The sequence below is a fragment of the Buteo buteo genome, chromosome 20 (assembly GCF_964188355.1).
Source record: "Buteo buteo chromosome 20, bButBut1.hap1.1, whole genome shotgun sequence".
NCBI lineage: Eukaryota > Metazoa > Chordata > Aves > Accipitriformes > Accipitridae > Buteo > Buteo buteo.
In genome coordinates this window covers 9,379,508-9,395,759 of record NC_134190.1, presented here as the reverse complement: position 1 = coordinate 9,395,759, position 16,252 = coordinate 9,379,508, and the positions used below count along the sequence as shown (strand labels likewise).

Genomic DNA, 16,252 nt, shown 5'->3' with positions numbered 1-16,252 from the left:
TTACAGGCTGTAAAAGAAACTCGCACAGATGAACTCACACTGCCCCATTACAGGGCAATATGCAGGCACATGCCGTCTGTTTAATGAAGTGTAACTTCCTTTTATTTTATTTTTTTTAATCATCATGCTCTAGCTGCATGTCTGTTCTTCTGATATCAAAAGTAAATAGTGTTGGTATCTGAAAGAGGACAGGGAACTCTTGTAGAGCCAGCACATAGCAAGATATGAATGAGCATACACTCAACTCCCCCCAGGCATACGGCTGTTCCACACTAGGCACGTCCCACGTACAGATCTCTCAGTCCTGTCCTCCATGTCCTGCCACGGGCGATGCAGTGGGGAAACTGCACAATTGGCATTATAAGAGAGGCACTAGTTTTTACACTTTTAGGCTTTTTTTTAGTCAAAAAGGTAGAGACTAAATGACTTATCCATGACCCCAAACTAACAACCCTCCTCTTGGACAGGCTAGGGCTGAGGCACACTGCAGGGGTCAGGGCACGTCCCCTCACACAGCCTGTGCTGAGTCTGCTCTGGCTTTGATGCCGAGATGAGCTGAACTCCAGGCATTTCAGCTGAAGTCAGGCCTTTGCAAATCAACATTAACCCCCGCTCATTGTTAGACATGAAAGACAAGCGTTAGGTATTGAAGACAAGTGACAGCAAGATCTGGTGCAAAACTGGAGCTGCCCTTGTATTAATACGTTCATCAGCTAGGTGCTCATAAAAAATGCAGTCAATACATTTAAGAAAAATACAGAAAAGCTTAAGGCAAAATTAATTTTGTATTAGGGGATTTTTATGTGTATAAATTAATAATTATATTAAAATTCACCACATGTATTATGCATATATTCCCTTTCAGTAACAATCTCCATTCAGCTTCCTAGCATGTGCTAGGATGGTTGCACTGGGGTTTGTACTGAGTGCTGCTAGAGACAAGCCAGCTGCTTTCGAGCCACGAGGTCTGGAAGAAGCTTTAGGGTGTGCGGTTGGCCTAGATCTGTTGACCCCAGTGACTGAGCCTTTGAGGGACATTTGGCTCACTCCTCCAAGAGAGTGGTAACAAATTTAGAAAGGATGAGGCTAAAAGGGGTGTTGCTACAAGGAGTTGAGCTCCATTGAGAACTCCATTGATTTCCATGAGGCCTTTAGCATCCCACAAACACAGAGACTAGTTTACTCTTCCAGAAGTCTCTCCAGCTGCTTGGCTTTAGCAGGTTTCTGGGCAGCATTTTGCTTCTCTTCCAGTGTTGGGGTGAGCAGTGACTCTCTGCGGTGACTCAGTTTGTATTTGAAAGCCACCAAGTGGCTTTGACTCACTAAGTCTGGGCAAGGCATACTCAGAGGTATAGCTAATATAATAGACATTGGAATAAGGATTTGTCTGAAGTTCAGCAGGACTTACTGGTTAGACAAGTGCCTTCAGGAAATACACACTTGAAGGAAGCACACTTAAACAAAATAGAGTAATTCCCTTAAACAAACTTAGATAAATCACCATTAGAGAATCATTAGCAAGGTGATGAGCTATTCATGTCATTAAGCAGTGGTATGAGCTGAGCAAAGAATATGTGTTGCCTTACTAGTGGGATACATTAATTAATTCATGATAGAATAAAAAAAAGGTTTTAAAAAAAATGCATTTGCAGAGCTGACAAACGCAGGCCTCCTGGCACAGGGTGTACTTGCAGAAAGGGTGGCTGTTTTAGCTCTACTTGTCTCTTTAACCTCTGACGTTAAGGAATAATCATACTTGAACTGTATGTACATCTTTCTGGCTGAAAAGCATAAGGTTGGGCTAAATCAGGCAATTTTTGTGGAACTGGGCATGGTGTGGGCTGAAAGAGGACTAGCTAATCTGAAATAACTTCCTTAGGGATCTGATAGGGTAGACCCAAAGCATATTAGTGTTGTTTGGTAGATTTTGTGCAAACTGCCTATGAACTGTGAGTCTGGCAAGGACCAAGGAAGTGTGAGTGTCTGTTCTGGGTCTGCAGTGCCAGCATGGCTGATGTCAGTGCTGCAGGAATCAAGCTGCCTAATTGTTTCACTGTAGCAATTAGTTCTCCAATTTTTTTAATGCAAAAATATACATGTGAGGATATTATCTTACTATTTATCTTTTTTTTCTTTCCCCTTGGGTTTTAGGTTTCATAGACCGTAGCAGTTCAATTCTACCTGACTACTATGCCGTCTTCATAACTAAAAGGAACCATAAGTGCTGGTATTACTCACTTCCCTGTTACGTACAATGTAAATCTTCTGAACTGCCTTTTTAAAAAAAAAAAAAAGTAGAAAAATAAATACTAAAAAAAGGAAAATTGTATTTACATGTGATGGGTACTGCAGCATCATCAGACCTGCTGGTTCAAGCTTCAATAACAGAAAATACCCCTGGTGGGAATCGTGCCAAGACTTGGCATCTATGTATAAGACTTTCCTGGCATGTGGATTTGCCATACATGTTCAAGCCCAGCTGGTGGTGCATCCATTTTGTCTTCAGGCACCCCTCATCCTGACAAGCCTCTGTCATCAACTTTAGAGAGCCCTGAGATGGTGTTCAGGGAATCACTGGCCTGGGTGAAGTCTCCAAAAGACGAGCACCTGTGGCACTAAAGCACTTATACCAAACACTCCTTTCAGGCTGCGAGCACCTTATGAGGACGGTGAAGGAGCAGAACTACTCTACAGGCCAGCCTATCTGTGAGTATCATCTGACTAGAAAGGCATTCCTTTCCCTGGAGAAGTTTATGGCCAGTCAGTAGGCATTGTTCGGCTCCCAAGCAGAAACAGGCATCACCTGTAAAGAACAGGACTCCCTACTGAAGACAGTTCTAGCAACTGTTTATTTTTCATGTCTTTCAAGTATAATTTCCTAAACCCAGTTGTGAACCTGTCAGCAGTAAGCGACAAGAATGTTGAGGACAAGCAAGCAAAACCCATCTCTTCATGGTCACTGCATGGCACTCACTCAGCTTGTACTTTGTTTTTACACCTAAGCCCCATGATTGTATGAGACCTGACGCACGCCTGGCAGCAAGAAAGGATGGAATTCCCACTGGCTCCGCAGAGGGACACACGACAGGAGGAACCGGGGTTTCAATGAGGGATATCTATCCTCTCTGTATCAGATGTTTCAAGAACATGAACAACAAGCATGAACGATTGTGTTACCTGGTCTAACAAAACGAGTCTGGTGCGTTGGTATGGATGGTGGGACTTGTCAGTAGTACCCACAGCTGAGGCATAAGGACAGCAATTCAGAGGTTTTCTGTTTTGGTTTTGATTTATTTTTATTATAGTGGTTTAACACACAAACTGACCAAGTAGAGCTCAGAGAGCTGGTCACTCTGGGCCTGGTTTACCTGCCAACTTAAGTGTGTGCTTAACACGAAGTAAGCATGCAAACAGCCTCACTGCATTCAAGAACATGTCTGACAGGCTTAATTGAAGCTGACCACATTTAAGTGCTTTTCTGAACTTGGGTCAGCACCTTCCAGAGTAAGTCCTTAACTAGTATAATGCCAGCAAGCTGGGGCAAACATTGTCTAGGATTCCTTTCCAGCTCTTACAAGAAACTATTATGCCATGTTTTGGGCCAGTGGCCCAAAGCACTGTAGCAACATTACTGTAACAAGTTCCAGATTATTACTTCAGGGCGCCTTTTTTTCTTCCATAATACCCATGAGGCCAAAGTTTTTTACTTACAGTATTGTTATTTCTGTTATTATTTTATTATTCTTTCCTTTCTCACTGTCTTCCGTGTATCTATCCACTCTTCTGTGCTCCCTCTCTACCTCCCCTGATGCCATGCTAACATTGCCCTTCACTGATTGCGGGCTGAGAAGCCTGTCACGCGTGAGCATTTAATGGCCAATGCTGCATAGTGCCAACACTCCTGCCCCTTCTCAGGCCTCTGTCTCATTCCGCTGGTCGCAGGAGTGAAGCGAAAGGACCTGCACGTAGCCCAGGGAGTTGCTCTAGCATCCAGCCTGGCCAAACAACGCTGGCTGCGAGGCTAACGCACTCCATTTATGCTTAGCAGTGGTACTCGATACCTCACAGGTTTGCTCTCCCCCAGAGACAAATGAAAGCATTTCATGCTTATCTGTGACCAGCCTTGCAATGCTATGGATTATTAGCTATTGGATAAGAATTGGCTGTTGTAGGATGGATGATGCTACAAAGGAAAGTAAAAACTAGCTGGTTTCTGGTGCCTCCTTTTTGAGGCATCCTGCCTCTGATGTGATATGCGTCCCAGACTGGGTAATGATTTCTGAAGAACATGCACAGTGATCCCTGTATCACCAGCTCACAGTTGCTTTAGATACAAGTTCGTCAGTAGTGGAAGCCTTTAATGTGCAATGTTATCAGCTCAGTGCAGCAAAGACAGAGCACTTACTAGCCAGAAATACACTGCTTTGGGGTTATTTTCATGAAAACCTGGGATTCATGTTTTTAAATTTATTCACATACACGCCTAACAAGACTGCATTACAGCTTTAAAAGGGAAAACAAAACTCTAGGCTTTTGACTACACACACTGCAACATAGCTGTATTGAAGAGCAACAAGCCCTCTTGTTCCTACTATGGATCTCACACCTGCGCTGGCATTGTTAGCTTAGAGGTTCAATGTGAAAGGGAAAGGACAAGCAGTGGTGACAAATCACAGGACGCAGTAAACTGGTGGGAGGAAAAGGTGAGGGTTTGGGTTTTTTTTTTCCAATTTATGATTAAGAGGAAGGAGGTGGAAGTAGAAGACTGCTGCTGTCAGTCTGTTGTCAGTGCTGGAGGCCCCAAGGGGAATGGGCAGTCCGTGGGCAATGTCACTCTGGGTACAGTCACTGTCCCTCAGCCTGCCTCAGGATTCATGCTGTCCCCAGTACAGCTACATGTGGCAATGTTTTTTTCTTTTTCTTTTTTTTCTTTTTTTTTTTTTAATTTTTTTAAATGATGTTAACTCCAGGCTGAGCAGACACTAGGACACAGTGGAAGAACTGCCGTATGTCTTGCAAATTGCAAGTAGAGCTTATTACTGAAAAGGAGAAGGAGGAGGAGAAAGAAGCCATATGAAGTGTTTGGCACTGTAGTAAGCATCACAGAACTGGCACTTTATCTGGTTTTAGCTTCAGTGGTTCTGGGTATTTTGCAAAGTTACTTTTTGGCAAGGCATTCTTCAATAACCTTTCAGTGACTGAACACTGCAGTGTGTCCTCAGTTTGCACGCCCACCTCTGGCATCCATGGGAAGTTGCAAGCAGACTGGGGAACAGCTAGTCCTTTTTTTAAAATCTGTTTTCTTCTTATCTGTGAAAGCCATCTCTACCACAGTAAAGTAGTTGTAATTCTGTTGGGGCTGGGGGGGGGGAACCAGAGACTTATGATTTCCCCCCCTTCAACTTGGGTTATATGCAGGATGTAAAGATGATGGCATTTCTGGTAAGACTCGGTTAACACCACAGTTAACAACAGTCATCCTCATTCATGTTACAAGGAGATTAATAGTAGTAATAAAGAAATTACATCAGGTTTAGAGAATGGATATAGCAACACAGAACAAAAATGGCTATTCCAATCATCCATCTCCAGGGCTGATAATGGAGATAATATTCTAGAGTCAAGGAAGAAGAATTTTGGTTATAATCTACTGAATCCTGATGGGTTACTCATATGTAAATTGTGCAAGTACTGTGACATCTGTTCTACAACCTATGGAAAGATGAAGTGGAAACTGGCGGGGCTGGGGAAGTGGTGATGGGGATTGGAAAAGCAATTCCAAAATGTCTAGACAAAGTTGTGATTGTTTGAAAAAAAGTGATGGTGAGGAAACACAATGGTGGCATCACCCTCCCTCCCACCCACACACCCTCACCAGCAGCAGGCTATAGGGACCTGGCGATGTATTTATGACTAACAAACAGGGAAGGTCAGTGTTCTGGCCTTTCCCCACCCTACGCCCTGCTCATCAGGTACTTGCAAGGTGAAGTTCCAGGCTGCAGGTTTGCTGGGACACAGCTCAGGCCAGCTTTTGTGTCTAGACATTTCCTAGTGTGTGCTCTAGGCATTATCAGAAGAGAAAGAAGGGGCTAAAGAATATATTAGACTTCTAACTATTTTATGTTAACTGAAACAATTGAGTGAGCCCATTACACAAACATATTTCAGCCTAAGACTTAAATGTAACTACAGCACTTCGTCATCACTGCAACTAGTCACCAAACTCACCCTTCATTATTTCTACAGTGCCATCTGTACAGTGAAAACACAATAAACCAAGAGGGGGGGAGCACTTCCACCATGCCTAGTGAAAGCTTGCACTCATAAAAATACATGGGCGAGATGGAAACCCAAAGTCATATGTGAACAGGGGCTCCCTAACGTGCCTGCAAATAAAATCACTTTGTATAAATAGCCATGGGAGATGACTAGGCTAATAAAAAAATCAGGAAAGAAAAAGGGGACAAATTATTTTTCCCAGGTGTTCAGTCTGCTCAAGCTTGGAACAACTTCCATAAACAAAGAGGAGGTTACGGGCACATTACCTGCGTTCCCATGTGTCCCAGTTACTCCTGCACCAGTTGCATTTTCCAGTTGATATCCACGTGTATGTATATAGTTTGTCTTTGTATAGGAGTGAGTGTGGTGGCTGTCAATCATGTGCTCTTCCAGTATTGTAATTTAACAGATTATGGCTGTATGAAAATGATGTAAATAACTAGAAAAAAATTAAACTGGATCTCTATGTCCTAGTTTTTGTACATACTGAAACTGCATGGTATTTAAATTATTGTTTGTCTCTGATGTATGCAGTTTCTTAAAAAAAATTGATTTAAAAAAAAGCATTCATGTGCCTGCGTATTTTATCACCCTCTGTCCCAGTGACTGAGAGTGTAACAAATGGCTGCAGTGGAGGACACCAGCCCTCCTGCCGCCAGCCAGGCTCAGCACTGCAGCCTGGCAGCTGCAGTGACACAGCGCATGCCCACACCTCAGCGGGGCGCAAAGCAGAAGAGCAAGACTTACCAGAGCAGATCGATGGGACGTTGTGTTGGCTGAGCCGCTTGTGCCATCTGTATGAGCTGGTTCAGCGAAGGTGTGCAAAGGAAGATGACTGGCAGCTCAGCTGCTACCATTGTACCCAAAACTAGGCTAGGAAAGAACAAAAACCACTGGTCTGCACTAGACACACACACACACAACCAAAACCCACCTCTCACCATCATGTTGTCGGTACAGGGCACACTGTCAAGTGCCTACTGCCAGAGTCAATGTGCAGCATTTGTCAGCTGAACTCCCTTCCCTGGTGATAAGTTTTTGTCCAATATGCAGCACCCTGTGGGTAGAGAAAATGCCACTGAGTAGTAACAGCAAGTGCTAGTGCTGTTCAGCGGAGAAGCCATACCTGCACATCCAGCTACTTTTATATCACCTTTTCATCCTCCTCCCCGCCCCGAGTAGCTTCAGTGGTTGCACAGCATTTCAGGTTGTGACAAGCTGCAGCCTCTGTGTAATGAAAAGGGGAGGGGAAAAAACCCTTCTGCACAAGAGAAAGTATGTACCTTCAAACAGTCTCACTAGCCTTCTGCAGAAAGTACAGAAGGTAACAAACAGCTCTGCTTGGCTTAGGCTATTTAGTTTTCATAATTGATGGTGCAAAAATTCTGACCCCAAGGAGACAACTGGCACCCAGCTTCCTCACTGTGAGTTCCCCCTCCCCTGACGCACACAGTGGCTTCCAATTACACAAAAATGAAAGGAAGGACTATATAGTTTAAATGACCAAATTCTGCTCCTTTCCCTTGCTGATACAGAGCTGCAACAAGATCAAAACTGTGGTACTGGGCTTTTTTGTTTGTTTCCGTTTGGATAAGTTTTCACTGACCTCCTTACAATCCTTATTTGTGTGTGTTGGTATGTATTTCCATTCTGGCAGCCAACAAGTTTGTAGCGATCCAGGAAGGTTTGGATAAATAAATGAAGTAAAAAAAAAATCCCTAGGTTTTTTACTTCAGATCTCCCTCCCCTACAACTGGCTACAGTTTCTGTAGCAGCATTATATAGTGTTTGGTTACAGCAATTTCCATGCTTTAAAAAGAAAAGAAAAAAGTTGGTGAGGGTACATTGTAGAGGGAATGTGAGAATATACATAGCATCTCTCGTACGGAGATCCCTACACAAGGGCTGTATTTTTGTTTTAACTGAAACATTTCATAAAACTGGTCTAAGGAAAGAGACGTGTCTTCAGTAAAGTCCATGTAATTACTAGCAATCAAATTGCAACCTAATGCCATCTTTAGGCAGGACACCAAGAGGAAGGCTGAAAAAATCAATTCTCCATTAAACAGGCAGCCCCCAGTGACCAGCTCAGCAATACCGTTTGTGCTATCTTTACCAGCTGCTTCAAACCACCTCAGAAAATACTTAGGAGCATAGGCCCACAGGAACAACCGGCAGCCAGGTGCACCCTGCAGTCACTCTCTTGCAACATTCCCTGTTAATGGGACATAAGATAGATATAACAATGTATATTTTAACATGTCTTGGTAAGTTTACATACATGGATACATGAACCCTGAGAGGTAGGAGATGATAGACATATCTGTTTAGCAACCATTTTAAAATGCAAAAGCTAGATCCGGACACACATCCACGTGCACACACACCTGAGAGCTAAACTTCAGCCCAGAACAAAGGCCATTAGCCATCTGTTTGGCAGGAGGAGCAAGGAAAAGGGAAACATGCTGTGCCCACTGAGCAAATCCCGCAAAGGCACTGGAAGCCCCGTGCTACCAGACATGAGCCCAGCAGAGCACTCACGGAGCAATGTGGCCATGCCCTGGTCGCATAGTCCAGCTGGTCGGCGTGGGACAAAGCAGCCACCCTACTCCTGAGCAGTGTGAGCTGATGAAGCTTCTGTTGTGCGCATGGACATCACCACCAGCTGTCATGGCAAGATGCAGATGGTGCAACACCACCCTACACCCATGCCAGCAAGCATTGCCTACAAATTTTACAAAATGGCTTATAAAATTCTTCCCCGAGTTGCAGAATGAAGGAAAGCTTGGCTTTTTAGGAGCTCTGGTGTTCAGAAAGACATCATCTTCAACTGAAGTCATCCCATGTGTCGATGAAAGTTGATCTCCCATCCACAGAAACCTGCTCTATATCACTGTTACTTTATCAGCCTCTCAATTACTGTATTATTTCAGCCGCTTTTGTCTCCATACTCTCCTGCTTTTCTTTCCATACTCTCAGGCCCCTTACTAGAGTTCAAATCACTCATCATTTCTCAAGCATCATCCTCTGACATCTGCCATTACTTTTCTTATCTGGAGTTTCCATCACATTTGGACGTCAGCTGGAAAAAAACTGGTGCATGCAACATGGGAGAGCACAGACACGTGGCATTGCTCTAAACCTCTCTGGAGGTTTATCTGCTTGAGGGGAGAACTGGACCAAATTAAGCTTATTTTTCCTGTCTGCAAAGCCCACGAAGGTATTTGGCGGGGGCGGGGGAGACTTGAGGGGGGAGCTTGCACTCTCCAAAGTGAATGCTTCAGTGTTGCTTCTATTATCTCCAGGAAAAATAGAAGGAAAAAAAAAAAAAAAACAACACACAAAAACCACTCTTAGCAGCTAGTTCTATACGAACAAACAAGCATGCAGCAAGCAGTTAGATACTCAGCCAGTCAAGGAGAAATAATGTAAATAAAGACAAAATACCTCATTTTCAAGCTTCTCAGGAAAAACAACCATCAGATGACCTGTTACCACACTCCTCCTGAATGACACAGAGGTAACAGAAAACAAATAGCAAAGGTAAACCCCTTCCCCGCATTACTTAGCCAGGGATTTCAGTAGGAGGCTCAACTATGTGCAACTTCAAAACAATCTGCGTAAGGAACTAGTAGGCCATAGCAGATAAATGACCAAACTTGGACTGCCCACTGAAAGTGCCTGGCTGGACACTACAGCTATTGTGCTGTTTTAGTTTAAGAGGTCAAAGAGCAACTGTTAGTTGCATATGCCAAACTCCAGGCTGATTACAATCACTGGAAGCACAGGCTTCCCAAACAGTGGACTCTGCTCTAGGTTGGGATTTCTGTGATTCTGTGAAAGTAGATCTCTTTCTGTCATCTATGCAGCTCTGGGGCCTGCCTATTGATGGAAAAGGCTTTTTTAAATTAAAAACTAAACCAAAAAAACCCCACGTTTGGAGCCTTCAGTCAAATAGTGATTGGAGGAACACTCACTGGCAAGTCTGGAAGCAGTAACACTAATTGGTTCTTCTAATCCTGATTCAGTGCATCTCTCTTCACAGAATACGAGTTATTGATTGATTTCCTTTCAGAAATGAAACTGCTAAACACCTTCAGTGTCATCAGTGCTTGGTTTTTTAATGCATACATAATTTGGGGGGTTTTGTGAATAAGCTGTGCAGCCTGAGGGAAAAATATTCAAATGGGTAATCTCTCAGACTGTACCTGTGGCCATTATTTGAAAAACTCGTGCATTGCATGTTGCAGAATGCAGTGCTGTTATTCACAGAATGTATGTATGTATGTGGTCTTTCCTAGCCACGTATCCTTACCCAGCTCTCACGCCTACAGTAGGAAAACAAGCTCCTATCTGAAGTGAACTAAATGGATTACACTACAATGCAGACACAGCAATGGCTTTCAAAGCAGACACAAACATGTTTTTTCTGAACTGGGTAAACTTAGGCATTTCAGGAATACTAACAGCAGCATCTCAGAATCCAGCATAGATTATCTACCCAGGTTTTCAGGTGTAACCTGAACTGAGTCCCAAGCTTCCCCCGCTAGTGTGTTGGAAGGTAAACCTGATCTAGTTTAAAACAAAAGTTAAGTTTCTAAAGCATTTCAAAGTCTGCACTACACTGAGTGCAAGGTAACCACGCTCTTTCAAGTGCAGTGAGCATACTTGGCACTTGGTGTACTAAGCATCAATTTGAATCAAATAACTAAGCAACACATTTTTATATACAATTCCCTGGTCTATGCAAGATGTAGAAATAGAATTTTACACTTTTACAAGAAAAAGATTAGTTCTCCAGCAAATCTCTGTCTATGGCTAATCACTCTACTTTTACTTACATCATGAATTACATTTCTGTATTAAATTTATTTTGCAATCTAAACGAAACAAGAATCAAATTACAACAACTTTGAGCCAAGCATTCAACAGAGGCATTGTTTATTACTGGCCTGTAATTCTGAATTATATTGACCTGTCCCACTGATTTTCTCCACACCTGCCCAAAGTTACACTTTAGTATAGGACAGATCCACCTTTCTAGAGCATCTTCCATGAAGAACAAAGAAGGAGGTACAGCCATAGAGAGCTGGCTGACAGATAAAAAGAAAGTATTTTAAGACACTTCAGAAAAGCATGTCAGCCCTGGTCATTGCGATGTCCTCTACCACAAACTTGTGATGCCTCTTCCTGAACATTTACCTGAAAATTTACAGTATTAATAGACTACATTTACATTTCTAGCAAAGGCATGCTTGTTCACCAAAGAGTTCCAGCAGACTAACATTTAGTAAATTCACCTTAAAAACACCTCCAAGTAGTAACAAATTATATCAAGTACAAACTGGCATACAAAAACATTTTTAAATTACAAGTAAGTCTATTTACCTTGCTTCAAGAGTTAGATTTACTTCCCCAAAAGTCAGAGAGCACACTGTGCAATCAGAATACTGTAGCTGGCTGTCCAAGAAACATTCTGGCCTTGATCACACCGCCACTAAGTATCTTCAATCCACCTGTATTTATTTAAAAATACTTACATATTGATCACTATGCTATTAGCTGCTTTAATAGCATCTTTACATAGACGAGGTAATGAAGAACTTCACACTAGGATAGGGGAAGAGTGGTAAAATGTCTTTTCAAATGTCTTTTTTTTTTTTTTCCCAAGCTGTCATAAGTGAAGAAAGTTCTCAGACTGAGTGTGCTGGAGTCCCACAGTGTGTGCGCCACAAATCAACAGCTTTGCTGACAATAGCATCAGTGTTATCTTGAGGAATCTACAAAAGATCAGGGCAAGATGCCTTGTCAGAGTACTTTATTTGGACTGTTTTGTTTCAAATAAAGATTTTAAATTTCCAGTTCAGATTTTCTCTCTTTTTAAAAAAGAAAACAAAACTAGAATCCCATCTCTCTGCCCTACCATTCCACCATCCCTCAGTCCTACATGCACCATATTACCTCAAGGTTTTAGACAAAAAGCTTTTATTTACAAAACAGTAGGATGACCATCCAGGCATCCCACACTTCACACATCCCTAACCCAGCATCAGGCAGAACTCATACTGGCTAGCCATGACCACAAATGTATCTAATCTAACTAACCTAGGTCACGTGCAGATCCTACAACCCTGCTGTGATGCTTGTTACTATTCATAGAAGAAAAGTTCAGGGTCAGGTTCATGACCCCACCCTTACATCAACAGAAAACATACCTTGAGTCTATAGATTCACACTCAGGCAAGGAGCAAAAAAGGTGCCAGAAACCAACCATCTAAGGAGCTTCCACAAAAATTAACCTATCTCATCTGCATTTACTTTCACAGAAAAACCCTTTAGTATCACAAGGAATATTGTCAAATCCATACAAACATAGACAACATATTCCCCAAAGCCTAAAAAGTACTTCATTCTATGAAAGCCTTACCTCCTGATGGAAGAAACCACTATTCTCATCTCTGTGCATTCTCTCTTCACCTTGGTACTACTACACTATTCTCAGTAAGTAATGTAATAGTATCTTATGGTATGTTTGCAACAGGCAAATGACTAAGGCTGAAACACACTTTTATAAACCATAAAAGGTGATGCAAAGCACAATAGAATACTTACATTTTCCAAAAACTGTGTGATCTTTTCTGCAGTATTCAGTGCTATTATTTTCATTTTAAAGGTTAATAATATCTCCACAGCAACAAAAACGAGAATCTTGCAGGACCCACTAATAACTTTGTCCCAAACTCTACAGAAAGATGAAAAGGCATCACTAAACATTATTGTAGTGCTTATCTGCTTATTTATCTGCTAGAACAGTCTTTGTACAATCACCTTTTTCCAGATTATATTTCTGAATAACAGCCACGTATTGAATTATTCGGGTCAGGGTAAATAAAAGACATTTTATCAACTCCTAAATCTGTACAGAGCAGAGTGATGGCAAGCAGTAATGTATTGATATGGTGTGTTCTTGTTTAGAAGTGGAACTGTTTATAAGCTCAAATACAAAAAGCAAATCTTGTTTTAACAGCCTGAACTGTGACAACTATTCTACAGTGTATGGTAAAGGTGAGAATTTTTCCTAGTGCAAAAAAGGAAACAAGCTTTATTAGCATGCCTAATAAAGACACTCTTTGAACAGTTAAGTAGTTGAAAATTCAAAAGGATGTAATACTGAACTACTACATCTCAAGAACCTAAATATTCCAGGTCATTGTTGTATGAGATACAAATACGATAATACCAGCAGGATATAATCAATGATGTTTACATTAAGCACAAGGAACAACTATTAATTCTTTCAATCCATCCCACTGTGCACAGACTCTCTCAAAATTACCTAACCACTGCTACCACTTGTATGAAACTGTACCTGGACCTTACAGTTTTAACAAAACCTGAAGGGCAGGCCTCCAAAGGCTGCAAGTACTTTAGCAACAGAACTTTGATGAATATTAAAAGGGATCCACGCTACTAAAACAGCCTGCAACAATTTGAGATCATCTTTCATCCAGCAGCTCTATCTCAGGCCCAACTCAACAGACTCGGGATGAAAGATTATCCAAAACCAGTGTGAAACCATCTGTCAGATGGCAGCTTTTATGGGCCTGCATTATTTTTAGTTCTTGAATTTTAAGAGCTGTGTCAAAGGACTTTCTGAGGATTACTGTTCTTGCTCCTTCTGGGCACTTGTTAAAAGTGTTTCTCCTTCCAAATAAAAACATGTGGGACAAAGATCACATACTATCCTCCATAATCTCTGAATACAGTAACACTAACTGGAAAATATCTTCTGCAGCCAACCTATAAACTTGGATCTATGGGTGTGCTTCTTCGAAAGACAACTCAATTTTTATATTACCTTCTTTCTCAGAAGAACTTGCCCTTCAGCCTGGAGTGCCAGGAGAACACAACACAGGTATAACATGAACTTTGACAGCTGAATTGAAGAGTAGGTATCACACCTTTAAACAAGGATTTAAGAAGAGAGAGTCCAACAAAGAGCCATGAAGATGATTAAGGGACTCTAGCATCTCTCCTATGAGGAAAGGCTGAGAGAGCTGGGACATGTTCAGCCTGGAGAAGAGAGGGCTCAGGGGGGAATCTCGTCAATATATATAAATACCTGAAGGGAGAGGCTGAAAAGGATGGAGCCAGGGTCTTTTCAGTGGTGCCCGGTGACAGGACCAGAAGCAATGGGCACAAACTGAAACACGGGACATTCCTGAACATCAGGAAACACTTTTTCACTGTGAGGGTAACTGAGCACTGGCACAGGTTGCCCAGAGAGGTAGTGGAGTCTCCATCCTTGGAGACGTTCAAAACTCACATGGACATGGTCCTGGGCAGCTTGCTCTAGGGGTCTCTGCTTGAGCAGAGGGATTGGTTGGACCAGACGACCTCCAGAGGTCCTGGCCAACATCAACCTTTCTGTGATTTTTTTTGTGAAATGCTTTTATAACTCCTAATGTGGAATGCTTGTTGCTGTTACACAGTGCTTATTTTTCACACTGTGACTTAAGCCAATTCTTTGTCAGTTTCTTAACCTTCTATTCACATAACTCTTTCCACACTATTTTCACAACCTCTCCATTCATCAAAAAATTTAGACTAGAATTTAACTTATAATGAAGAAATTAGAAGAATATGTAAAATCCTCAAGACTATTCCTTAAAAAAAGGAAACAAACAAAAAACCCACACAGACAGATAGGAAAAAAGGCACTGCCGATTTCTTTCCCCTTTGCAATTTAGTTTTAATTCCCTGTCTTGCTATGATTAACAAATTAATAAAATTCCCATATGGGCAGGAACAATAAATAATCCAAGATGAAAATCCTACTGTTTCCTTTCTGGATCAAGCATCCCAGGACAAGTGATCATTGTAAATATTACACTGATGTTGAAGTCAGGTCTAGAATCTTTAAGCAAGGCTATGAGAAAACTGAGATCACATTCCTGTTCCACACTGCACAGGTCATCCATCTTTACTTCTAATACATTTTCCTTAGCAAATGTATCTGTTTTGAATCCAAGAACAGCTCCCCATGTGTTTCATGGGCATCAAAACTGTTATTATGAATGTCAATACAGAGTGTAGCAGACCTCAAAAACAGGAAAGAATTTTTAAAGTTCATATTAAAACTCATGTTAATTTGAATACAAACTTACTAATCCTATTATAAAATACCCAGCCTTCTTTCATTATTTTGCTTCCAACTCTCCTGACTTCAGTCTCCATAATTACATTCCAGTAGGTTACATTTCATGCTTAGAAAACACACTAATGTTTTCCTGCATTATTTAGTCTGATTCCAGAACAAATGTTTTAACAATAGAAAAACAGATGCAGTATCTGAATCACCAGTGTCTAACAAATTTTGGAAGAGGGTGCATAGCAAAGTGGCTGAGATGTCAGCACTAACCAGCTGTGTCTGCTGCAGTATTTTTCCCCTTAACATTTCCAGCTATTGTTACTCTCAATGCAACTCCACCAGCAACAGCAATAGGGGAATGATTGTGTGACACTGTGATAAACAGACCAGCAGTCAGCACCTTGTCTATACCAGTAGAGCCAGAAATAGCAACATAAACTGAGTCAAAAAATTGTTTACTTAGAATGAAAAAAAAACCCACAGCAGTTTCAAGGAAACATATATGTTGCTGATTCTATTCTAATGTATCAGCCTTTATACATTGTATCTCTATTGATGATAATGTAAGTATTCTACTTTCATTTTTTAAGTAACAGCAAACACTGAACATCAAGTATACTGTCAGAGATTGCAACTTTTTATCCATTTTTTGATACTCCTAGAGATGGGAAAATTCTAACAGAAATGTCATGCAACTGTGCCTATAGCCCTACCAGGAATGTTAAAAAAGAAAGTATACAATGAATTTAATATGGGTTTTGTGACTATCATCCTCTGTGAAATGTAACAGTATTCAATTAACCGCAGGAGCACTCTTGTAGG

General features: G+C 41.5%; 2 protein-coding genes across 11 annotated transcripts in view; one reads left to right on the top strand and one right to left on the bottom strand.

Annotated features, from left to right (window-relative positions):
- Positions 1 to 3,954, top strand: part of PHACTR1 (phosphatase and actin regulator 1) — a 307,157-nt gene extending 303,203 nt beyond the window's left edge. Inside the window, exon 16 of the mRNA XM_075052412.1 lies at positions 2,152 to 3,954. Coding sequence (XP_074908513.1) covers positions 2,152 to 2,167 — 16 coding nt within the window. The 3' untranslated portion in view covers positions 2,168 to 3,954. The remainder of the gene's footprint in view (positions 1 to 2,151) is intronic.
- The window catches only part of TBC1D7 (TBC1 domain family member 7), a 35,712-nt gene that overhangs the window by 3,085 nt on the left and 16,375 nt on the right, over positions 1 to 16,252 (bottom strand). For 8 of the 10 annotated variants that reach the window (XM_075052419.1, XM_075052421.1, XM_075052414.1 and 5 more), the window contains 2 exons: positions 12,892 to 13,021; positions 7,027 to 12,059 (listed from right to left, as the gene is read on the bottom strand). In XM_075052419.1, the coding sequence (XP_074908520.1) occupies positions 11,973 to 12,059; positions 12,892 to 13,021 (217 nt within the window). In that variant the 3' untranslated portion in view covers positions 7,027 to 11,972. The remainder of the gene's footprint in view (positions 1 to 7,026; positions 12,060 to 12,891; positions 13,022 to 16,252) is intronic. The other 2 variants (XM_075052415.1, XM_075052417.1) reach the window with 2 other exon arrangements.